This window comes from Hippocampus zosterae, chromosome 11 (genome assembly GCF_025434085.1).
Source record: "Hippocampus zosterae strain Florida chromosome 11, ASM2543408v3, whole genome shotgun sequence".
NCBI classification, from domain to species: Eukaryota; Metazoa; Chordata; class Actinopteri; order Syngnathiformes; family Syngnathidae; genus Hippocampus; species Hippocampus zosterae.
In genome coordinates, this window is record NC_067461.1 from 3518603 (window position 1) to 3543865 (window position 25263).

The following is a 25263-nucleotide window of genomic DNA, read 5'->3' on the forward strand; positions in this document are numbered from 1 at the left end:
CACAGCATGGTCCACGGTGTGTCTCATTAAAATAATATGATTTGCTGTCATTGTCAGCAAGCTCACATATATTGCTCTTTGTATGTTGTCTTATAACTGCATTAACAAAAAAATTAATAATTCTGGAAGCTTCACCAAATATGAATCTGTAACAGTGTAACATTTACCTGATACAGTAAACTCTCCATTGTGAGCTTGTTTATGTCGTGTGTAATTCCTATGTCTACCACCAGGTAGGGACATATTATATACTGCATTTTGATACCGGGTAAATTTGAAAGAACGAAAACATGACGTACTTTCAGATTATTAAATGTTATTCCTCTTCATTCATTCATTCAATCATTCATCTTCCTAACCGCTTGATCCTCACTAGGGTGGCGGGGGGTGCTGGAGCCTATCCCAGCTGTCTCCGGGCAGTAGGCGGGGGACACCCTGAATCGGTTGCCAACCAATCGCAGGGCACACAGAGACGAACAACCATTCGCACTCACACTCACACCTAGGGACAATTTAGAGTGTTCAATCAGCCTGCCATGCATATTTTCGGAATGTGGGAGGAAACCGGAGCACCCGGAGAAAACCCACGCAGGCCCGGGGAGAACATGCAAACGCCACACAGGGAGGCCGGAGCTGGAATCGAACCCGGTACCTCTGCACTGTGAAGCCCACGTGCTAACCACTGGACTACTGGGCCGCCCGTTATTCCTCTTCAGTCCTGCTTTTTAAGCCTACAGAAAGCAATGTGGCTGTGGGTTCATTTTCCAATGTGCATTTTTGGGCGTGATCATTGATGTATAGTATATTTAGGATGGGTGAGTCCTGATCGCAGGCATCAGTATCAGGTAATATGATTTAAAAATATAGGGGTTCTTGTAAAGGATGCTAATGATTTAGATTCATCGGAAAATGTTGATCCAAGGCGTCCAGGAAAACACAATCAGCACCCAGAAGACTTCCCTCCTGCAATTGTGTACCTCATGAAACGGCCCCTGATTGAATAATCTTGGAGTTGCCATTTTTTATTTGGCCTGTTTGGACACAGAGGCATGACCGTGTTAAACCCAAGGACCGAGACCCCTTGTTTGGGGCGGGGGTCTCTTCTCTTAAACTCGACACTTTCCCTTGCCTCGTGTGAGCCATTAAAAAGCAACGACACAAGCCACAGTGGGTTGCATTGTGGCACGAGGCGCCTAACGACTCCAGATTGATTGCCTTTGGTGTTTACTGGACATCGGGCCTGCTAAAAGTGTGTCAAGTGATCAAATCACTCCTTGCGCTTGTTTTACGGCCCCTTGTGGGAGAAATAAATGGAGCGACTTAATCCGAGTACGACGCCGCAGTACCGTACTTTTCGGTGAAGCCGTAAATTAGACTTGCACTTTCCTCAGCCGCATTATCCTCATTTGGCTGGAAAGTCAATGCTGACTCATTTAAAACAGTTGGAATGGGGGGGGGGGGGGGGGGGAATGAAAACAGGCATTCATTATGTGGAGAAGACTTAAACAGTTTGTAAAAGTGACCTCTGTGTTGTGTTTAAACAATTCTGTTTGATTGACAATATTTCCGACCCCATAATATTTTCTTGTAGCCCCGGTCATTTTTGGCAGCCATGTCCCGGCGCCTAGACTGGGTCAAAGATCCAGAGCGGCCGAAACATCATCATGTCTAACTTAAAAGGTAAGCAGAAAAAACGATGCACCTGAAATGTGATTTTTTTAATTCTTATTTTGATTACTTATAAAATATGAAATAACACATGTAACACCGTTCGATGTTCCTGACTTAGGGGTACCATATTTTGGATTCCTAGCCTTATGTCGGATGCCCAGCGCAAATTAGAGCAACTAGCTTTTCAGAAATGTTTAAATCTTGACTTATAACTTATTTAGACCCTCTTACATTGGGGTGAGCAACACTTAGTTTGCAATTATTGCAAACTAATTATTGCAATCTTGGCCTGTTTTACTGCCGTTTCCCCTCTCCCCTTCCCTGTTCGAAGAGGAGGCTAGCGATCCTGACTTGTTGGGAGAACATAGTTAAATGAGGCAATTTTGTATTCACAAAAGCGCTATCCATTTGCAGTCTGGACACGGAGGGATGAACATCTGCTCTGGAAGGCGTCTCCGTGTCTTTTGAAATCCTCAATAACACGACAAAAAAAAAATCACTAGTCACTTTTGTTTTTAGAACAGGGTACAATGATTTGGGTAAATATATACTGTATGTCTTGGGAGAGGTCGCTCGTCAGTGAGCAAAATTAATCTCTGGTGGCGCATGTGTAGCTAATTGTGTTGAAAACATGAATTATCTTACTTGAAGTCATTAGAAGTTGAGAACTCACTCATTTGAGAGAGACGTCAGCGGGACCGCAAATGGCGAGCAGACGAGGCAGGCGGATGAAAAGGACCTCAAGCGTGCAAAATGTAAGCAACACCCGAGGCCAGGGCAGGGATGGCGCCTCCTGATGTCTCCTGGTTTAAAACGGCACGCAGGGCTTTAATTAATCCATGCGCGAAGCCACGCGAGTGTCTTCGGCATCCACATGAAACCTGTAGCGAGAACAGAAATTAATGCGCGGGGATGGGGGGGGGGTTTGATGCTGATCAATGAACATGTGGAGGGAGGTGGTGTCCATCCATCCTGAGCTGGAGGTTATCCCAGCTGACGTGGGGTCGCCACCTTTTAAAAAGCTGACAAGGTACGTCACAAATGTTGAGCTGTGGAAGAATCCTTTCAGGAGTGCACACAGGTGTGGGCAGAGAAGGCCGGCCGGGGATGCTGCGTTCCACCCCAGGAATATTACATAGAAGGGAAAATGCAAACACTGAACCTGAAATGTGAGGCACGTAGGCCAACCACTAGTCCAGTGTGCTGCCAGGAAGGATAGAGTGAAACAAACGATACCCAATCGAATTACACTTATCATACATTTTCAAGACATCTCATAGATTATATGCGTTCCAATACAACGTATACAACCACCATAAAATATGAACGTAATTCTATAGATTAATTCGAGGTGATCCCATCGAGAAGTCTGCATCAATAACATACTGTACCTAAAAAATAAAAAAAACAGCAAAACATGTTTTGAACATACTGTACGTTTTAAATTGGAGGTGGATCGAAGTGCATTTCAGTGAAGGTTGTTGTCCCACCACAAGAGGGCAGTAGACTGGAACTCTCGCTCACCACAACCACACGATGGACAGCACACCAAATAAATGTGTTTATTTCATCCACATAATAAATAGAGAGAATCCAAAGCAATGATACCTGACTGGAATGGAGGTTAAAATATCTCGGGGTGTGAAAGGAATCAAGTTTGAACGGTGATTATTGTTATCTTGGACTCGAGTGGAGAGAGCTTCTGCTACAGTTATCACATTGCCAATGAAACAAAGAAGCCGACATGTACTATACCGTGTATATATATGTATGTATAAAAAGAAACAAGAAAATAAATCACACCACTTTAATCTAAAAACACACACACGCGCACACAGAGCGGCTCTGGATGAACACACTCGAGAAACGGGCAATTAATCAATGTTATTGTGCTTCTTTAGAAAAGCATAGCAAGCTAGCTAAGAATAAAACAAGAACCGAGCACTGCCGTTTTTCTCCATGGCTTGATGACGTGATTAAACAACAATACTGCACAACTGATCAATTATATTGCCCATCCCTGTTGTTTAAAACACGTTTTAAAAAACAAAAAGAATACAGCACAACGAGGAACAAAAATTCGCAGTGCCTCAGACTGGTGTGCTAGTGTTAGCAGTGAGGCTAATTGAGCGTGACGAAATATTTGTCTTCAAACTCTTGAGAAAATCAAATACAGCTGTGCAGCAACACACACAAGCACACACATTTAGCATCAACACACGTGTTAATATTGTTAACCTAATAGCGTCTTAGCCAAAGTCATTTTTAACATAATGTAAGACAGCAATACAAAATAGCGATGTGCTTTCTAAAAAAAAAAAAAGGGGGGGGGGTGATTTCTGTTACGTCTGTCCAGATTTTCAGTGATGTAGATCATGGAAATCCACCAAGTGTGAATTTTGATGTTTTGCAAAAACACACCAAAAATGACGTAAGCATTTATACTATTAGGCATAGTTAGTTGCAGGTAGTCCTAAAACTGTCTGGAATCTATGTGTGACAAATCAAAACAGCAAGATTGAGAGTGACATAAACAAACAAACAAAAACAACAACAGGTTCAATCCAGTGTTGAGAGAGTGTAAGAAGCACTCAGCTTATTTATATTCAGAGAGACAACATGTTCAGTCCTTTTTTTGTTTTTTGGGATCCCTAAATGCTCCCTTTTAATTCTTGGCACTTAATGGTCGAAGCTAAACACAGCTTCGAAATCCTTAAAGACAATAAGAGCTTTTTTTTTTCTCCACAATGCTGCCGGACCACTTTGGATCCTCCCCCCTGAGCGACATTTGCTTCTGCTACCTGTATTCGCTAATGTCAGGAGATGCTAACAAACTTAACGAAGACACAACGTGAGTGAGTTTGAATCTTACTTGTGATAACAAAGCGTGTTTAGCATTAGCATTCCGATTCGGACGGCTGAAAGTGTCATCTTGATTGGTTTTAACAGTCGACAATAGTTTTCTCCGTGCATTCTACTGACACCGACAGGACGCAAGTGAAACTACCACGATTTAACGTACAGTGCCGGTTTTGGGTACAGTATGAGGGCTTTAATTGTTAACTTTGACGCTCCAGTTTAGTGGCAAGAATGGATATGCAATATGAAAATGTGTGCATTTCAAAAATTGTGTTCACATTTTGACATTTTATTTAAAAACCCAATTCCAACAAAGTTCGGACCTGGATGCACTACACTATACACTCCTAGATATTTAATGTTCAAACTGACCAACTTTATTGTTTTGAGCGATTAATCATTCCCTTCAAACTTTATGGCTGCAACACGTTGACGCTGATCAGTTTGAAGGTTACATATCTCGTCTTTGTGGCGTATTCAATGACGTTTTGGTGGAATGTGATTCGCAAATTATTGTATTCTGTTTCTGTGCTCAACACAACATCCCAAATTCATTGGAATTGGGTTTGTAGAATGAATTCAACTGTAACTGTTAATTTACTCAATTAAAAGTACCGGTAGATGTAAAATGGATCAATTCATCAATTATGAAATGATATAAATTATTCTTATTTTTTTGGGATCAATAAAAGCAATTTGAGACTAAATTAATCCAATAAATAGAGCATCATAAATGCTCCGTACGCCAAATAAAAACAAAATGAAAAGATTTCTTTTAAAAAATGAGCAGGCCGTATTCTTTCCGCACTGCTGCTATAAGAAATTTTGAGAAATGCTCGATAGTTCCACTAGCTTGCCTACGGTATTCCAATCAGCCAAGACGGCAGTTCCTCCGAAAATGACTTTGACGTCACTTCATTTAAATCAGAGCTTATTTACTGCAGAATTGTCTTTTTTTTTTTCTCGTCTCGTTTTTGATCCTCATTTGTACGCCATTTTAAAAATGTATCGAGACTGATGCTTGATTTTAATGACTTTCGATATTTTCGATGACTTTAGTCACGGCTTAATATTTCTTTTCTCTTTCTGTAATGCTTTTAATGTTTGATGTGAAGCACTTTGAAATGTCTTGTACATGAAACGAGCTATACAAATAAAAACGATTGCTCGCCGGTCTGCTTACATTAACATTTTAGCATCTCGGCCGGTGTATTTTTTTTTCTTCTTCAGTCTGTCTCACGCTTCTTTTCGCTCAATTTAGCTCTTCATTACGACACTATTAGTGAATATACGTAGCAGATATGAAGGTAAGTCCAGGAAACGACTGCGCTGAAGTGGTCTGATGTCACAGCGAAAAGTGCCCGCGAGTCATTTAGCTTGTCACATAAATACGCCGCAGTTAATAGATGAGCAGTTGGACTGTAGATGAAATACCGGGTCATCTTTGGCACACGAGTTCAGAGGATGTACCCGACTTTTGCGTGTGTGCGGTTAGCGCCGCCAGCACCGGGAGGAGCCTTTAAGTTCAACGACGGCCACCTCGTGTCCACGGAAAAGCTTACTCGTCGCGTCGGGCCGTTTCAAAACTCCTTTGGTCAGACCTCGCTCACCGGCAGGTCGGCGTCATCCAGGTCCAAGGGCGGCTCGGGCACGTGCGGCTCCAGGGCGCTGCGCCGGCGCCACGGCGACTCCTCGGCGCACGGGCTCACTTGGCCAGGCGGGTCTCCTGCAGGGAGAGGCGGGCCGGGGTGCGACTGCGAGCGGGTTGGGGCAGCAGGCTCATGAAGTGCTCGCTGTCCCACGCCAGGCTGCGAGCGTGGGCCGCACGCGACGCCGCCGGCATCGCCCCAATCTGGCTGGCGGGGTGGCGCGGCGGATACGGGCGAGCGAGGGATGGGGGGGCCCGCGGGGCTGCGGTAGAATGTGGAGCGGCCGCTGTGCTCCTGCAGAACACAATCAAAAGAGATTTCTAAATCAATTCGAGAAGAAGACGGGTCCTGGAGGTTAATACGAATAAAAACAATTTTTAAAAAATGAGACCAGCCTTCTTTTGAGGCTTGGATGAAGCTTTAGCAGTGTTGGCGCTGGCAGGCTGGTGGACGGTAGCATTGTTAGAGTGAAGATGGCGGTAGTAGCAGAAGAAGAAGAGGTAGTGGGAGGAGTCAGCGGGGTTTTTAGTTTGGTAGTCGGGACATGTTGCTGAGGTGGAAGTAGAAGAAGAAGGAGGAGGAAGAAGAAGCCTTAGGAGGCATCGGTGCTCAGCAGCTTGTCGCTCTCAGATTTCAGTCTCTGGAAACACACAGCACACCGGTCAGACGCCGCGGGCAGGCAACGACGGCGGCGGGCGTCTGGCCAAAAGGCTGCTTTACACAAACGCTAAAGTGTCACATGTCAATACGAGGCCTGCGCTCGTGCAGGATTTGGAGGCTGACTAACATTTTGGAGGGAAGAGTGCAAAACGTCATCAATTCCCAATCATGCCGTGAAGACACGTCGCTCCGGTGTTACAATCGTCGCCATCGAGGACCCGACTGATGATGTAAATCGACATTTTAGAAATATATTCTTTCATTCATTCATTCATTCATTCATCTTCCTAACCGCTTGATCCTCACTAGGGTCGCGGGGGGGTGCTGGAGCCTATCCCAGCTGTCTTCGGGCAGTAGGCGGGGGACACCCTGAATCGGTTGCCAGCCAATCGCAGGGCACACAGAAACGACCAACCATTCAGACTCACACTCACACCGAGGGACAATTTAGAGTGTTCAATCAGCCTGCCACGCATGTTTTTGGAATGTGGGAGGAAACCGGAGCACCCGGAGAAAACCCACGCAGGCCCGGGGAGAACCTGAATCGGTTGCCAGCCAGTCAAAGGGCACACAGAAACGAACAACCATCCACGCTCACAATCACACCTAGGGACAATTTAGAGCGTCCAATCAGCCTGCCATGCATGTTTTTGGAATGTGGGAGGAAACCGGAGCACCCGGAGAAAACCCACGCAGGCCCGGGGAGAACATGCAAACTCCACACAGGGAGGCCGGAGCTGGAATCGAACCCGGTACCTCTGCACTGTGAAGCCAACGTGCTAACCACTGGACTACCGGGTCTGCTCAAAATGTGGATCCCCTGGGCGCAAATGAAACACGTACAGTACACGCAGGATGTTACGTACACAATTAGCGCTAGGCAGGCGTGGGAGCGCGACGACAGACACGGTATTGCTGCGGTTGAAAAAAAAAAAAAAAAAAAAAGGATGGGTGGGAGGAAAAAAGACATACAGGCTTCGGACGGAAGGGAGGAGGAGACACAAGCAGGAAGTCACACATCTAAGACAGGTGCACAGCTGCAGCAGGCTGCAGAGAGAAATAGAAGGCAACGAAGGAGGGTGGGGCGGGTGGGGGGGGGTAGAGAAAAAGAGAGAGAGAGAGAGGGTGTGAAAGACGCACGGAGAACAGGAGGAAAACAACGTTCGTGTAGCAAGTGTGCGCTGGTGTGTGCTTGCAATCTTTTTTAACTGATCATGGCAAGTCAAAAGAGGCGGGAGGAAGGCGGAATGATCGGGAGGGGGGGGGCTGTCAATACCGATCATGTATTGACTTCTTCGGTTGCACGTGACCAAGCGTCTAGCGAGGAGCATGAAAGAGGCAGCGGGAGGCGTGAAGGGAAGAACAGGAGCTCTCGGATCGGTTATCAGCCATATTCAGGGTGTGGTCGGGTTTATTGAGAAGTGGGGGAGGGAGGGAGGGTGTGTGTGCGCGGGGGGGGGGGGGCGTCAGAAGCATCGTGATGAGATCTGATCGAGGAGGCGGGGCCCGGCCAGTGAGTAGAAAACAGCGTTAACAGTAAAAACCAAAAGGTGTTGCTTCAAAAGGAAAGGGGGGGGGTTGTTTTGGTTTGTTTTGTTTTTTTGCTTTTTTTTTTTTTTTTAAAGACGAGCTGACGTACGTGCTGCTGCACTCCCCAATTCGAGACGTATACCTCTGTATACAGGGGTTCGACAGCCGTCTGGCCTGCCGCATCTGCAACAACATAGCGCAAAGCAGGGTTAGAGCAGATGGGCCGTCTTGCCCGAGGAGAGAGGGAGGACGGGGGGGACGAAAAAGATGCGAGAGACGGACAGGAAGACAACAGGTGGCCGGGGGAGGGGGGGGAACAGCCGTGTCACCGCGTCGGGCGCATGTGTCCAAACAAAAAAGACAAAATGGAGCCACAGTGTTTTCCCCCCTTGCTAGTGACGCGAGGCTCCGTCCGGATTCTTTTGATTATTTAAGTTTGAAGTCATGTGGCATGCGGTGGGGGGGGGGGGGGGGGGGTGTCAGTCACAAGTCATTAACATCCACTGCATGCACAATACAACGGCATATAAAAGCCCCCCTTTTTCTATATTCTGACGGCGCTATTCGGCTTTATAGCGTCCGACGAGACCCTCGCCGATTTTAGCGTCGCTTGCCTACTTCCCAAAATTTCGGAAGCCGACAACTTCTTTGGGCTGGGGAAAACTCACCTATTCGCATGCTCCGGTCACAGCATGAGCTGACGGCCAGTCACCCTGCTCTTTCGAAAGAGTCGTGTTAGCAGAGGCGTAGCGGCCTGCTTTCCAGCTCAAGTTCTATGCCCTGCTATGCTCCGCCCTCCCCTCAATCGTAAGACAATTCAGCACACGAGTGTAACAGCTGTGTCTTCCTGGTCAACCCCCCCCCCCACCACCACCACCACCAGTGCTTCTTTTGGCCACCTAACACCAGAAAGCTTGATCACAATTCTGATCATTTGATGGAGAAGATGGAAAACAGGAAGTAACAGCGGGCGCTTGAAGGACAGATTTTAGACACCCCGAAATTAGTCAATCAACCTCAAATAGACGCCACGGCGTTGTTCCGCTACAATTTCCAAATCGCGACGGTTGTAATTTTGGGGGAGTTTTGATATCCCGCATCAAATGTCAACGCTGAACAGAATCGGATATCGGAAACGAGGCTTCTGATTTCACGGAGGCCGTAGCTGTGCGATTGACGGCGTAGCTGTGCGATCGACGGCGTAGCTGTGCGATCGACGGCGTTTTGGCGTCCCTTCAAAGTAAAAGCTCCTCATGATGTTCCGTGGAGTGAGTGGCACGTACTGTGGCGGCCGACCTCCCGGGTCCGCGCTGGGCCACGATAGCCCCCGAAACGGCCTTGATCCAGCTGTGCATCTCCTCCGGACTGTCGGCCTGAGGGAGCAAGTTTAGTCGAGTGTTAACTTTCAGCGTACGGTCATCAATAACGACAATTATTTCATTTCACTCGACGATAGAAGTTACCTGTATGTAAAACGTCCTGGACGTGGTGACAACCTCAAACAAATTGTCACGCATCATAATGTCACTGCAACCCAAAAGGACAGATCACGCCGTCATATTTTTTTTTTTAACCGGCTCTCAAACCAGACGGCGAAGAACTGCACTTGTTCCGTACCTCTGTTTACACTCTTGCACTTTGTGAACTTCCTTCAGCGGGATCATCCTCAGCGGCTCTTTTTCCTGCAGGTGGGAGAACGGGTAAAACGCGATGAACGCTTTCATTTATTCGAGCGCATTGTTTTGGAATCTCGAGCCGATAATGAGCCCGCCGTCTTGCAGCAGACGCAGAGTCTGCGTCCTGGGGGCCTGCTGTTATCTCATCACATCTCATCGCTCGTGAGCGACTTCGACTGACAAGGGGAGGACCGGAGGCCGGAGTGACGCGAGGCATGACAGGACATGTGAAGGGAGGCCGATGAAATTCCTCTGACTGCAGATAAAACATGCCAGGACACGGCGCGATGTGCTTGCCGTTTTTTTTTTTTTTTTTTTTTTTTTTTTTTTGCCTGCCCTCGCAACTGCAGAGCTGATTCTTATCCGTGAGTGTCACATATTTAGAAAAAAATTAAAATAAAAAAAAAAACACATGATTCCTAAAGAGCGTGTTGTAACTCAAGAGCCAAATTTACCAGATCGGACTTGAAGTAGCTCATGGAGTTTTCCTCGAGGAGAAAATATCGCCGTTTCCAGTTCCTCATCTGGGGAAGGAAAAAAAAAATGTGGGGGTTAGATATTAACATTGCTGTTGCCAAAGTTGCTTTACACGATATGAACTCGACAGACATTTCATTTGGAGCACATTCAATTGGGCAAAAATCAATCAATCCCAAAACAAACGTGTGTGTGTGTGTATGTATGTATGTACATGCTGTATATATATATGTATATATATAAGATAAGATAAGATATCCTTTATTCGTCCCACACTGGGGAAATTTACAGCCTCCAGCAGCAAGAATGTATGTAGAAAGAAGAAAGAAGAAAGAGGAAAAAAAAAACAACAAACATCTTTCAATTAAATGCAATATGAACACAAAATGGATAAATCGCAGTACTATTTACAATTTTCCTTCACATCATTTAAATATTATTATTATTATGATTGTTATATATGCTATATATATATATATTAGTATATATGTATTTTTTCAGGGGGTTCAAAATATCAATCCAAAAGGATGTGGAAAGGAGAGTTTTTTTTTCAGAAAAAGTCAACGATTAAAAAAAAATCATAATAATATTAAATTCATATTGTACTGGTACTGTGTTTTAACAAATGATTTTATGCTACAACAGAAGTGTGTGCGTGTGTGTTTGCGTCAAGTGCATTAACTTGTACTGTTTTGGTAAAATAATAAAAAATAATGCTTTGTTTTCCCTGAACCCATAACAATATCATTATCCAAATATCTGGCATGAATATCGAGGTATGAAACGTACCGTCCAGCAGCCCTGATAGGTTTGCCGCAAGCGACACGGCTGCAGGAACTTGCAAACACACCCCGCGCCGATTGGCAACGTAATCTTTTTTTTTTTAACTGACGATAATTTTTTTTTTTTCATCACAAGGAGCCCAAATCAAAATCATCCTTCAATTTGGATTAATTGCGATAGAAACGATTACTGTGTTGAACTGCTGATGCTGTGTTGAAAGGATTGGCAGAAGCTCACCACGGCGCCTTGCTTGACGCAGTAGCCCGACTTGATGACCGTGTGGTCCTGGGTCGGCCTACCCAGGAAGTAGGGCAGCTGGCTGTGCGAGCGGTGCATGGCCTCGCGTTCCGCTCGCTCTGCCCCGTCGCCGCCTTCATGCTGCAAAGGTTGAGGATGACTGGGTGAGCTTGTGCAAAAAAAAAAAAATTGACGTGAAGGACATTGGCTCTTTTTTTTTCCCGGTCACAGCTTGAGGCTGGAGCCTCGCCCGGCTGATTTCCATCAACCTTATGTCAATGCTGAGAATACCACACGGGAACTCCAGGGCCGAGAATCGAACGCAGAACCTCGGAGGTGTGAAGCATAAGTGCTAACCCGTCAAATCAGGACAATCGCAAAGTTGCAACTTTTCGCGATGGACAATGTCACCCGCGGGACTGGAATGCAGTAAGATAGCCCAAGAAGTGCGCTGTCTCAATTCAATTTAATGATCACATTATTTCCGTCTTTGTTATTGAATTGTTGCTTGTTAGTTGCTTCATGTACAGCACTGTGTGAAGCGATAGCTGTTCGAAAGTCCTCTATAAATACAGTTGAGTTGAGTTTTTTCCATCTATCGGACTGGACAATTAAAAAAAAAAAAAAATAAAATGCCCTCCATGTTTTTTTTCCCTTCCATAGTTGAGCAAAAACAATTAAATGACCCGCATTCATGCCACCTACAGGAATGGAGTAGAATAGCATTGCCCCCAGGATTTTTTCAAAAGTTTGAGACAATTGGGCCTGCGCTTTACTGTCATATTAGCTTCATCGATTGCTCCGCTAGCTGTTAAAAATAAGCCCGAAACAAAAAGTGACTCGTTGTTTTGTTCATAAAACGTTGAATGTGGTCAGCCCCGCCCCCAAAGGTCATACTCAAAAGTTTTCAGGCAAAAGCCGTTTGCCTTTTTGACACCGGCGTGAGCTTTTGTTTACCTGCGTCTGGGTCACAATGGGAACTCCTCCGATGATCTCCGTTTTATAGGACACTTGTTTCTTGGGTCCTACGGCATCCAGCAAAGACTTGTGGTTCTCGGAATTCTGCTGACTATCGGAGGCTTTTGGAACCTGAGGAGAACGCAGACACAGGCCGAATGATGGGAAAACATTATTTTCCTTGCGTGAAGAATTCAAAGTTCAAAAAAATTGTGCAAACCGACATCTGCGCACAGAGACTCTTGCGGCACTTTATTCTCATTGTGTCGAGATGTCAAGGCATCACGGCCACGGCGAAGATGCCAAGCGGCCTTTTATCCCCGGACTCCAGTTAACACTGTTAAGTCGCGCTCACTCACATCGACTTTCATCATCTCCGTCCCCTCCGAGAAATAAAGCGCATTTCCTTCTTCGAGTGACTCGACAGAAAAGAAGAGCGGTTCATCCCAAGTCAAAAAAGAGCGGAAGCGCACGTCACGCGCTCGTCTTTGTTCGCCTCACCGTGATCTTGGTGGCTTTATTGAGCGCGTTGACCCAGTCCACCAGGTCCTGCTGATCGTTGGCCTGCAGGAAGACCTTCCTCATCCCAGCATTGATGACTATCAAAGACAAACACAAAGCGAGTGTAGGGTTAAGCGTGAGACTTGCTATGGAAGTGCGATGCTGACAAGCAGTACACAAAAATACAATCCGGGCTGCTGGTGGGGATCTGATTTGGCTTTTTTGTGTGTTTTTTTTTAAACTGCACCACAGAAGTCAGTGAGTTTCTCTGCCCGTGATGTGACAGCTCGGCACGGTGAAGATCCAGAGCTATTTTCAAACAATAGTTGCACTACTACTAGGGCGGCCCGGTAGTCCAGTGGTTAGCACGTCGGCTTCACAGTGCAGAGGTACCGGGTTCGATTCCAGCTCCGGCCTCCCTGTGTGGAGTTTGCATGTTCTCCCCGGGCCTGCGTGGGTTTTCTCCGGGTGCTCCGGTTTCCTCCCACATTCCAAAAATTTGCATGGCAGGCTAATTGAACACTCTAAATTGTCCCTAGGTGTGAGTGTGAGCGTGGATGGTTGTTCATCTATGTGTGCCCTGCGATTGGCTGGCAACCGATTCAGGGTGTCCCCCGCCTACTGCCCGGAGACGGCTGGGATGGGCTCCAGCACCCCCCGCGACCCTAGTGAGGATCAAGCGGTACGGATGATGAGATGAGATGAGAGTTGCACTACTACAACCTCCTCAAGAGCCATATCCTGTCTCCTACACACCAATGCACCCTGATTCAAACAATCGGGTCATCAGCAAGCTCTGGAGAAGCCTGAAATGATCCTGATCATTTGAAGTCGGTGTGTTGGAGTAGGGAGAGATCTAAAACAGGCAGGATATTGCTCTCGAGGAACCGAAGTTCCCTACCTCTGGACTATAGGGCTGTTCACACGGCAAGATTTGGTCCGGTGCTGCGCCGGGGCTGCCCCGGTAGAGCGTTCACACATGCAAATTAGCTCCGGGAGGTGGGTCAAATATTTGCTCCGGTGCAAATGCTCGTTTGCGAAGCAGCACCGGTGTAAATTTGCACGTGTGAACGCAACTGGGTTAAATTAGATTTTCTGTTTGGCGCATTAGTGTTTGCTTTTCTGGGTGTCATTGAAGTCATCGTTCAAGGCGAATCAAGTTCCGATTTGAGTGGCGAAACCGAGAAGGAGAAGGACGTGCCGGTCCAGTAGTCGCTTGAGTTGTGTATATACAGTACGTTTTTTAAAAAAACAACACGACAGCTTTGTTTTCTGTCGTTTTGCTCCGCTGCAGAAACTGCCATGTGAACGCAAGTGGTTCACACGAACGCTCCACACAATTTGCTGCGGTGCAAAATATATCGCAACAAAATATCTCGGTGCAGCACCGGAGCAAATGTGTGCCGTGTGAACGGCCCTTAAGAGTCTGGAATAGAAAATAAGTTAATGACAATAGCCACTGTAAAATCTAACTATGTGGTTACATCATTTCTATTCCTAACCCCGCTTGTCGACGCCTGGCCAGTCCTATCAGACATCTCATTGAAAGTCAAAAGAAATAGTCATAAAACTCTCGTGAAGTACATTTAGGACAAGCGTCCAAACGTTAAAACCTTCCCCAACGTGGCAAATTATTCAAATAGTACAACCTCAAGGTCATGTTTCACCATGCTCCAAAGTGATCACGAACAATTAAGAGTACCCGTTTCACCCCGATATCACAAAGACATTCTCAAAAAAAAAAATTTTTTTTTTAAAGAACGAAAGAAAGAAATAGGACTCGGAAAGACTTTTTTTTTTTGGGTCATGAGTCTGCAGAACTCAACTGGCTCATTGTGCAACCACCTACACATTTCTCAGCATGACAAAGATGGTGGTGGTGGGGGTGCGGGGGGGGGGGGGGGGTGGAAAAAAAAACTTGACTTCAAATAAATATTCAAATGCTTTTTTCGCAGTGCCGCTCCAGTATTTTTAGGTCAGACGGTGATTAGCTCGGGGAGCATAGTATTTAGGACATCCTGTCTCTCTGGTTGTCCATTTCCATAAGCGCAGAGGAGGATGTGCGCGGAGAGAAACCTTCACTTTCTTCTAAATGCGGCGTCTGTGTCAACATCTGGTCAGGTAATTGTGCGCGGGTGAGACCTCGCTCTTCCACTTTTACCCCACACTTTGCCGTAAATAATCGCGCGAACCGAGCTGCACTCTTGGTTCGCTCCGCGGAAGCATAGTGCTGTCCCGACAGATGCGGGAGTATCCCGGGTGTGAGTCATCGCCGCAAACTGAAACAAACGTGGGCCCCCGCCAGCGCGAGGATGGTGTGTCAGCACCACATACAATGGCACACTGTCCGGTAGGGTTTCTCGCTTTTTTTTGGGGGGGGGGGGAGGGGTGAAGGTGTGGGGGTCGGGGTGGGAGGGTTGCTTTGTTTTGTTAAAAGCCATCTGCGAGTGTGACCTCTGTCTGCCATACAGTGCGCGGCCGGGCACCGCTTGTTTGGCGTCTCTGCTGGGGCGTACGCAGGAAGAGGCGGAGCGGCGGGATCCATTGATGTACGCAAAAACATGTGGCCTGCAAAAACGGGCGCTTAAAAATAACCCCTTGACATCTGCGAATCAGGTTCCGATTTGAGTGGCGACATCCTGTCAGAAGCTCCGTAAAGCGCTCACACACTCGCACACACACACACAGATCCCCACAAGTCAACTTCTTGTCACAGACGAGCATTTCCTGCGATTGAAGCGTTCCAAAACGGGAGGACGAAAAACAATAACGAGATTAGAGGCTTACTCAAACGGTGTTGTGTTTTAGCAATGGATTAATGCGGATTAATATTGATTCCTCATTAGCTTGCGACAGCGCCGACCTGCGCGATTAAGCCAAGAACGTCTTCTGGTTTGCGACCTTCTCCGCTCGCAAGACGCTTTCCGTCTCGCTCTGACCTTGTGGAGCGCGGTTACTAGCGTTTTGTCGTCTCATCGTGAGTCATCCGACTTCGCCGCCGAGCTCTGCCCAAACACAATGACAAAAACGAATTCTTGGGAAATCGTCACCCATCTGTTTTGAATACTCGATTCAAATTTGCTAGCTTACAGATGAAATGCACGGCAACAAATTTAGCATTTCCAATGGAAAGGTGTGGACGGTTACGCGTTTCTGGTCTTGTTTCAAGCTACGGGGCTGCCAGCAGGAGGAAAAAGAGCCTTGTCATGTTCCGTTTGTAGTTAGATTTGAGGGGACTTTAATTTTGGTAACACAAACCGGAAGTACCTAGTCCAGTGAAGACCTCATGGTTTCGCGCTAGCTGTTGTCATCGTTTCTCGTTTTCTTCTTGAGTATATATGCCTTGGAAAGCAGGGTCTGTAAGTTGAACCCTGTTTAGACTGCACTTTCATGATATCTACCAAACCGTTGCTTCAGTTTCAGCATTGGAAATGTGCAATATTAAGAACGATTTTCCGTCCGTTTTTGCTATGCTACATTAGCGCTTGGCTATCCATATTAGCATATGGGCTACTGCACGCTAGTTGTGGCTATTTTCAATGTTGACCGTGCGTATTTTGGTTATTTCTGTTCCAAGCTTATATTGCGTTTTGAAAAGTTAACATTACAATGTACAGTGATGACACAGAGACATTTAATTTGAACGGTGTGAAACATCCCCCTTTTTGTGTTTCTATTTCTCTGTACATTCATTCATTCATTCATCTTCCAAGCCGCTTGATCCCCACGAGGGTCGCGGGGGGTGCTGGAGCCTATCCCAGCTGTCCTCGGGCAGTAGGCGGGGGACACCCTGAATCGGTTGCCAGCCAATCGCAGGGCACACGGAGACGAACAACCATTCGCACTCACACTCACACCTAGGGACAATTCAGAGTGTTCAATCAGCCTGCCATGCATGTTTTTTGGAATGTGGGGAGGAAACCGGAGCACCCGGAGAAAACCCACGCAGGCCCGGGAAGAACATGCAAACTCCACACAGGGAGGCCGGAGATGGAATCGAACCCGGTACCTCTGCACTGTGAAGCCGACGTGCTAACCACTGGACTACCGGGCCGCCCTTTCTCTGTACAGTTTTACAAAAAAATCTAAGGAAAAAGAAACTAAAGCTCCATCTCAACATTGTGGATACTTGGTCTTTTTTCGTTGTTCGCTATCTATCTGTTCACGTCTCGGACACGGACAAGTAGGACAGAATAAGCCTCATTCGTGAAATGTGAGATAGCGTGTGCCTGTGTCATCGGCATATGCAGTCGCTTGGTGCTGCAGCTTTACAAGATGGAAATGTCATCAAAAGTTGTGTTTTTTTGGGATAGCCCCTCCAGACAACGGTGTGCTGAGCCAGCTGTTATGTTCATCGAGTAAAGACGTTTACGAGGGAGCTGCCACTAAAAAAAAAAAGATGGACAGTTGATAAATTCACCGATATGATTTGTACAGCAGTTTGGTTGATTTTGTGGTCCGTAACCAAATTTGAGCTCAGCCTGAGCAAAAAGCCACGCAAGTCTATGTACACTTGGACCTTCTCGTACTGTAAATGAGAAAGTAACACGACATTTATAGTCATGTGAAGTCATTCGAACAAACAGAGAGCATGTTTGTGAGTGTCTGATGATGTCATTGTTGAGGCTATTCGAAAGTCAGCACACCATACACCAAATGGTGCATGCATAGAATGCATTGCACAAAGAAGTTGTGTCTTTGGGGGAAATCAATCAATCAATCAATCAATACGGTTTTCACATGTACAGGCAAATACTTGAAAATGAGTTTTCGTTTCAAGTTTGTGTGGTCAAAGTTATGTCAACGCTAACCGACAACTCAGCTGCCCTGTGGCCGCTTCTGCCTCATCGTGTGTCGACTACAAACACACGAGATGCCCTTTTCGTTACTTGCCCCGCCTCCCAAATCATCACACTTGAAACGTGTAAGAATAGAAACTCTCTTACCAAAACAGAACTCCGCCTTCGGCCTCAACTTAGTGGCATCGCTCACCTGGACGAGAACAAAACTTGTCATTGGTTCGCAAAATTAAAAAAAAAAGGTTCATTGACAAAATCTCATGTTAGTCGCAATCCGGGAAGCCAGACTATGCAAGCCAGGGAAGAACATAAACCAGAACCTCCAAACGGTGAGGCGGACCAACTAGGTCACCCTGCTGTCTCAAGTCAGTCTCATACAAGACGGTTTGGCTTACCTTTGAAATGTAAGTAAGCTTGAGGGAGCCGACGCAGTCGGCGTCAGCCGGAAGATTCTGTGGAATCATGACGAGAAAAATCACAAGACATAAATAATCATCAATGAAAAGTAGGTGGATTGAAGGCTTATTTGTCATGGCGCCTCACTTCCGCCATTGCGACTTCCACCTCATTAAAATGTAAGCCTTTAGATTCTATAAAAAGAAAAGCGAGCCGGTGAATTATTCAAACTTTCTCCGGCACTATACCCGTCTCTGAATACTTCATGTAACAACCGAGCACTTAACTCACGCAGCCACGCAAAAGGCTGCCGACGTGGCGACGACGGCGAGGTCCAGCCCATCGCCTCTCGCCACTTAACCGACGCGTAGACCTGCTCGTAGAAGACCGTTGCCTCACAATCTATCTACGCGCGGCCTGATAACAACTGATAACACGGGCAAGGCATGCCTCAGATAGCGTCCAGATGCTACGTGCTAAGCTAACGCTAACACTAAACACCGTTCCCCCTTCCACTCGGCCGTTACCTGCGGGTTGTCCATGAACCACACCAGGCTGCCCTGCTGCGTGTCCAGGATGAAGTAGCGCCGCAGGAACTTGCCGCTGCTCTCGTGCTCCTCGATGTCCAGGAAGCCACAGATGCGGTTCTGCCGGTCCACGTAAGGCATGGCGCCGCCGGGACATTCCCTGGCCTGCTCCAGGCCAAAAAAAAACGGAAGAGGAGAGGAGTCGAGGAGGGCGCGGGGGGGGAGAGAAGGGCAAACAAGAACTCCTGGATGGGGGGGGGGGGGGGGGGGGGGAGGAGATTAAGATGAGAATGAGAAATTGTCGTCGTCTTGGCTGTAATTCTTGATGACTGTTCCACGATAATTCTGCTGTGATTGACAGCATGAGGGCTCAGTGTGCTGCAAAGATCACGTGACCCACAACAAAAACCAGACCAACCCACTTTCTCTCCCTCTCTCTCTTTCTCTCCCCCCGTTTTTTGTTTTTACTCGGCACGTCCCTGTTTTTCTTCCCCAGTAACACACGCACGCGCGCGCACACACACACACACACACACACACACCGTCACATTCTATTCCATCTCCTCCACCCACCCTGGCATGCTCTTTCTTTCAGCTTTTTTTTTTTTACTCCATTTCTCTCTCCCTGTCTCTCCTTTTTTTCCCCCAATTCGCTCTCTCCCCTCCCAAATGCGCTCGCATCTGATTTGGCAAGCCTCCGGCCGGCCCACTCAATCTCCTCCCCCCCCGCCCCCTCCCCTAAACCTGAGCGCCCACATGAGCGTGGCAAAATGAAGAAAGACAAAAATAAAAAGGGAGAATGGAAGAAGAAAAAAAAAATCGAGGCGAGTGAGTAAACCCCTGCGGGAGCTGAGGCGGAGAGAGGCGGCGAGCACAATTTAACCTGCGGACATGTGACGCACACCTGAATGCTACGTCGCAATCAGGCACACTACATTGGCGTGCGTACGGGAAGCCCATAAAAATTGCACAATTTCAAGTCTGACCTACATTCTGTGGAAAAATACGCTTCTCCTAAACCGGAGAAATATATTAATGATGGCAAACCGTGTGAACACCATAGAAGACGTGGAACTTCTTGAAATGTTAAAAAAAAAAAAGCAGTGCACACATCTCTGGCCCAGCTCTTCAGTACAAGCGCTATCACGACGAGTGAAAAACCATCAGTAACCGACCCCCCCCCAAAAAAAATGCTTAGAATTGCCTATATTAATGGTTTCAACTTTCAACATACCGCCAAAATATTTTACTGTCATTTCAAATTCATCTTACAACATTGTCCTTACAAATAATTCACTTGACTTTAGGGTCAGCCAATCCTCCATTAAGCATCTCCAGTTGGTCCAGAATGCTGCTGCTTCCCTTCACTAGCTCCCTATACAATTTGGAGTTCTTTCATGTGACAAATTCATTCATTCATCTTCCTAACCGCTTGATCCTCACTAGGGTCGCGGGGGGTGCTGGAGCCTATCCCAGCTGTCTCCGGGCAGTAGGCGGGGGACACCCTGAATCGGTTGCCAGCCAATCACAGGGCACACAGAAACGAACAACCATTCGCGCTCACACTCACACCTAGGGACAATTTAGAGTGTTCAATCAGCCTGCCATGCATATTTTTGGAATGTGGGAGGAAACCGGAGCACCCGGAGAAAACCCACGCAGGCCCGGGGAGAACATGCAAACTCCACACAGGGAGGCCGTAGCTAGAATCGAACCCGGTACCTCTGCACTGTGAAGCCGACGTGCTAACCACTGGACTACCGGGCCGCCAAAATCAAGATCCTATTATTTGTTTTCAAATCTTTAAATGGCCTGCGGCCCACCTTACCTCTCTGAGCTCTTCCGCCCCAGCCCGACGCCTCAGGTCTGCGGACCACACACTATTAAAGATAGCAAGAACTAAGCAGATCCGCTCAGAGAGGATCGAGCCTTTTCCGTTGCCGGTCCCTCTCTTGAAAAAAAAATGAACCAGAAGTGCGCATACACATCCAAATGCGACCTCCATAACTTCCACTCACAAATTAAACTTTGCACCTCCACACCATGTAATGATCACGAGACATGTCATCTCAACATAGTTCACCAACACAAAAACACGTAAATAAATTCAGCTGTGCCCTGAGACACAAGTCATCGGAAAGATGGGCCTCCCGAGATACAAGTTGCCAATAAGCAGCACTCCTGGAAATAGTCAACAATGGTACAAAAACACAAACGGTGTAGCAACGCATTCCCGTACTCTGTCATATAGTATTTATCCTCTGACAGGAACTTGGAAATCTATATTGTACAGACTGTCTGTCTTATACCGCCCCTGTGGGTGTGTCCTAATGCTTTTCTTACTGAAATATTGACTAGAATGAGAAATGTATAACTGGCCAATGCATGGATAAATAATGAAGTCTCAGGATAGTCTGTATGACCCCCCCCCCCCTCAATATGAAGTCCTTTGTGTGTGGGCGTAGCATTACTGTCAGCGGACTGTGGCTTCAGATGGTTTAAGCTGCTCAACTGCGCGAGTGAGACGGCTTCTCGGAAAGAAAGGCAGATAAAGATGCTCTTTCTCCGCTGCATTATGAGCGCTGTGCGGGCGGAGGGGGGGGGGGGGGGGGCAACAAAAGGCCCGGTTGTTGTGCAGCAACAGAGTCTGCGGCGGTGAGAGCATCTCAGTTAGCCGCTACGTGGACTTGAATAGTCAGACACACACACACAGAGCCAGGAGAAGATAAGCATTTAAACAAAGACACAAGAAGTGATTGTTAGGTGACTGTGAGAGATGCTTCTGTTAAGTACAGCCTGGAAATAGGGTGCTGAGATCAGGTTTAGGGTCAGACAAACAAATCCATGTCAATTTTTAATTGCTAAAGTAGATCTGTTGCACTCATGGGCACTCTGCACATGATATCGGCAGCACTGTTAGTTCGAAAGCATTACAGAGGTTTCCATCCCTGTTTGCGAATTTCAAGTTCGTCCTGGAATTGTCACCTTAAAGCCGAATCTTCCTAATTTTCTTGTGTACATTGCGAACTAAGTGTTCTGTTTAGCAAGCATGACATGAAATCCAAAAGCAGAAGGTTACAACGAAAGAGGAGGGAGGTGTTCTTGCGTGGGTGGGCAGCTCGGACAGAAAGCCAACATTTGCTATGCCGTGGCTTTTGTGTCCGGTGTCACGTGGCGACCAACTGGTCATGCAGGGACGACGAAGGGTCATTAAAAAAAAAAAAAAAAAACGCAGGCCAGCTGGGAACCTCGGCCGAGTCAATATTTTCATCTCGACGGTCATCTCGAGCCCCTGTTGTAAGGAACAGCTGCCGTGGGGGCATGTGAGCTTGCACGTTTCTGTTCGGTTTGGTTTGAGACCATCTGGGGACAAACGGTTATAAGAAGGGGCAATGCTGGGGTGCCTTTGAGCATGGTAGCTAAACCTAACTGTCCAGTTACCACCAGCTTGGTACAGGGCTCAAAATGACTCATTTTTGGTGCGGAACATATACAGTCGCAATTCGAACAAGGACATGGTCAAGTAGTTGTTGTTGTTCGTTTTTTTTTACAGTAGATATACACAACACTTTAAAATTAGCTTTTGTGGCTTTCTTGAGCCAAAACGTACTCGTCGATTGAGCCAGCAATGTGTTCTCAAATGCCCAGACCTCAAATTGATTGCCTCACTTTCTAACCATGAAAGGGAAACGTGTCAATTTACACCACACAGCCACAAGTATTTAACCAAAAAATGAGATTATTTGGAGGTCTCACCACATACACAATAAAAACTCATTTGAAACTAACAGTGCCACAGATAAATGCTTAATTATTATTTTTTTAAATAATGCCCCGTCTGACAATAAATAATGACATCAGTGTGATTGAGCGACACGAGCGTCGCTTTCTGTGTCGTAACGTAGCACAAGTGTCGCTGTGTCGGCATGTGTTGGCACAAACAAGTTCTATGATGAATACACGTCTTGTTAGCACACATTTGTGGTCTGCGCATTATTAGACAGGTTTTTCATCTCACTGGGATTCTTCCTGCTTAAAGGATGGTTAAATAAATTCAAACAATCAAAACAGTCAAATTTTAGTTTCCAAAACCATCCAGTGCAGCTCAAACAAATTGTGAATATCAAATAGCTTGAAAGTGCTTGAAAAGTTTTAAAGTGGATTTAAATTTACTTCGCTGGCGCTCCGGGTGAGGATAATAACATGCAGCTGCTTGCTCTCATGAGACGCGATATTACAGCGCTTCCTATTTCACCTCCAATACAATTGGATGCCATTAGAGAAGGGCTTGACAAAAAGCAACTGTATCCCGTGCCAAAAATAGCATGTTCGAGAGGCGTGCACATGTTCTACATGGTGAGGGCTGGTTCCATGAAACAGCCAGAGATATGAATAGGTACATACGACACGTTCTTTTTCAACAGAGACCCTATGGCGATGCTATGCTAATGTTTGTGGGTTCCAATACATTTTCTGAGACCGTCGCCCCTGCCAACATGGCCGCCTCGTAGGCATGTCCGTTAGCCTGCTCTAACGGAAAATAGGTGTACCGGTCTCCGTCTGCCGATTACGCCACTGACTGAAAACTATTGTACAATGGGGCATTTTCAGAGGACCGGACAGTACTTTCTGTCCATTAAATTCAAAGTCCATCTGTTAAAAATCGAGCTTTCACTGTACAATTAGTGTAAGAAAAGAGCTTTTGCGTTTGTTTATTTCTTTGCTTGGTGGTTTAAATATGTCTCAGTGAAGCCGGTTGGAGACCGACCGCTCAACTGTTGATTGCCGTCTTTGATTATGACTTCCGCTCAACTATCATCACATTATTGTCGAATACATAAAAACTTGGATGAATGGATAGTAAATCACAGTGTTCCGTCACTGGTATGTTTACCAGCCCCACGAGTTACTCATGTTGTCCTAAGGGCTAACTAGGAACTGCTGGCACCATTTTTTAGGACAATGCACATTTATCATGGCAATAAGGCATCGGTTTTTGCAGTGTCTCTTTCATCTTGCGCCCTTCGTTCGCAAATGCTCCCTTCTCCCATTGCTGCTCACCCCCCAGAAAAAGTTAAATAGAGAGCATTCATTTCAACAAGATTACTCAACTCTGCAAGCAAAAAAAAAATGTTTTTTGAAGAGGTTGAAATTGATGAATACCATTTCATTCATTTCAATAGATATCAACTATATTTGAGATAGGGATGATGTGGCAAGGCACCACTGAGTCGAACGCGTCGGAGCCTCAACAACAGCGATGAGGATGCAGGTGCTTTAGACCAGGTCAAAGGTCAACTTTCCAACACATCCACGGTCACTCCTGCCTCCGAGTCGGGCACGTCTCACTCCAAACAGGTTCGACGGGCTTCGGCCTGCCTCCTCGGAGACGAGCTGGTCGACCAGTTGGTCCTACTGGGCTCTGTCTACCACCCGGTAAATATCACTCTGCACCGGGAAAAAGATACCGACGACACCGACTAAGACCTGGGTTAGCCTCACGAGCTAGTTAGCACGTATAAAAGCAGCAAGTTCCTCAAGTTAACCCGGGGGGAACGGCTATACCATTTTGCAAAGGTTCCTACAGCACACAAAATATATATTATAGTGTAACGTGAATAATAATAATAATAAAACAATCGTATCTTGAAGTGAATCTTACACGTTAACCCGGTCAAGCTAACCCAGACGAGCGTTGCTGCGACGAATCTCATCCCGAGCTAAATTCCACACCTACAAGGCTCCGTCAAACGCCGTGTCGGATACTTGGCGAGGTTAGTCACCTTACCTAGCCGCAGTGTGTGGCCTCGATTGCCGCCTGGCTGTTGCTGGTGGGGGTCGCCCTTCTCCGCCTCAGCCCATCTCTCTCAGCCAGCAATACGAAGGAGGTACCCGGAGCAACTCAGGCGACGCTCAACGCGGAGGAGCGGCGCAGATCGCCAAGAACTACGATGGGCGACTCTACGCTTATAGCTGAATTGCGCTGGCTTTACGGAACGATGACCTAAGTTGAATGATTAAAACAATACGTTTTTATTGATTATTGTTTAGCTTCATTCATATGTAAAATCCACAATTTGCTCGTACCATGCGTATTAATATTTATATTGTTAAACGTCCAGAGTGAGGGGTGTTAATGTATATATTAAACTCTTGGTTAGAATCGGACAAGGGGGCGGGAACAACTGCGTAGGGTGTTGACTTGGCGACATCTGTCGGTCTTATTGAGTACTGACTGATAATTTTGTTGCCTGGTTGAGGTTGAAGCAATCAACAAAATATGCGCTTTCTTTCCAGTCCAATAAAACATCTTGAATAAAAAATACCACTGAAGGACAACAAAAACTGATGAATAAGAAATCAACATTAAGTAGAAAATAACTAATTTTGGCCTCACTCAGAATTGTTATATCATTGAGGTGGTTTGTTTGTCCTGCATATCGTTCCAAATTCGCAAAAAAAGAAAAAAATGAAAGGCCTGCTCACGTTCTATCGGGCAGTATATGATGGTGTACAGTATGATTGATGCACATTACTTAAC

The 25263-nt window shown here is 46.4% G+C and overlaps 1 protein-coding gene across 8 annotated transcripts; it reads right to left on the reverse strand.

Moving 5' to 3' along the window:
* Nucleotides 1–3464: 3464 nt before the first annotated feature.
* Nucleotides 3465–24826, reverse strand: LOC127610045 (pleckstrin homology domain-containing family A member 1-like). 8 transcript variants are annotated; one of them, XM_052079765.1, is made up of 14 exons: nt 24511–24826; nt 18723–18967; nt 18195–18251; nt 17947–17992; nt 13001–13098; nt 12500–12631; nt 11543–11683; nt 10501–10569; nt 9987–10051; nt 9833–9896; nt 9653–9742; nt 8479–8552; nt 7812–7886; nt 3465–6473 (listed from the first exon to the last, which is right to left on the reverse strand). In XM_052079765.1, the coding sequence occupies exons 2-14, from the start codon at nt 18861–18863 to the stop codon at nt 6236–6238; spliced, it is 1290 nt and encodes a 429-aa protein (XP_051935725.1). In that variant the 5' UTR covers nt 18864–18967; nt 24511–24826; the 3' UTR covers nt 3465–6235. The 8 variants fall into 8 exon arrangements, with proteins under 8 accessions (XP_051935725.1, XP_051935727.1, XP_051935726.1 ...); XM_052079768.1 differs by lacking the exon at nt 3465–6473 and adding an exon at nt 6575–6819 and having other exon boundaries at nt 24511–24820; XM_052079767.1 differs by lacking the exon at nt 7812–7886 and having other exon boundaries at nt 24511–24821.
* Between the last annotated feature and the right edge of the window lie 437 nt (nt 24827–25263).

Coding starts and splice junctions, on each gene's coding strand:
- LOC127610045 (XM_052079765.1), bottom strand. CDS start 18,863: ATGCCTTACGTGGACCGGCAGAACCGCATCTGTGGCTTCCTGGACATC. Junction 13,099..17,946: donor GAAGGCGGAGTTCTGTTTTG/GTAAGAGAGTTT, acceptor TGTCTTTGATAG/TCATCAATGCTGGGATGAGG. Junction 9,743..9,832: donor CCAGGACGTTTTACATACAG/GTAACTTCTATC, acceptor TTGCTCCCTCAG/GCCGACAGTCCGGAGGAGAT.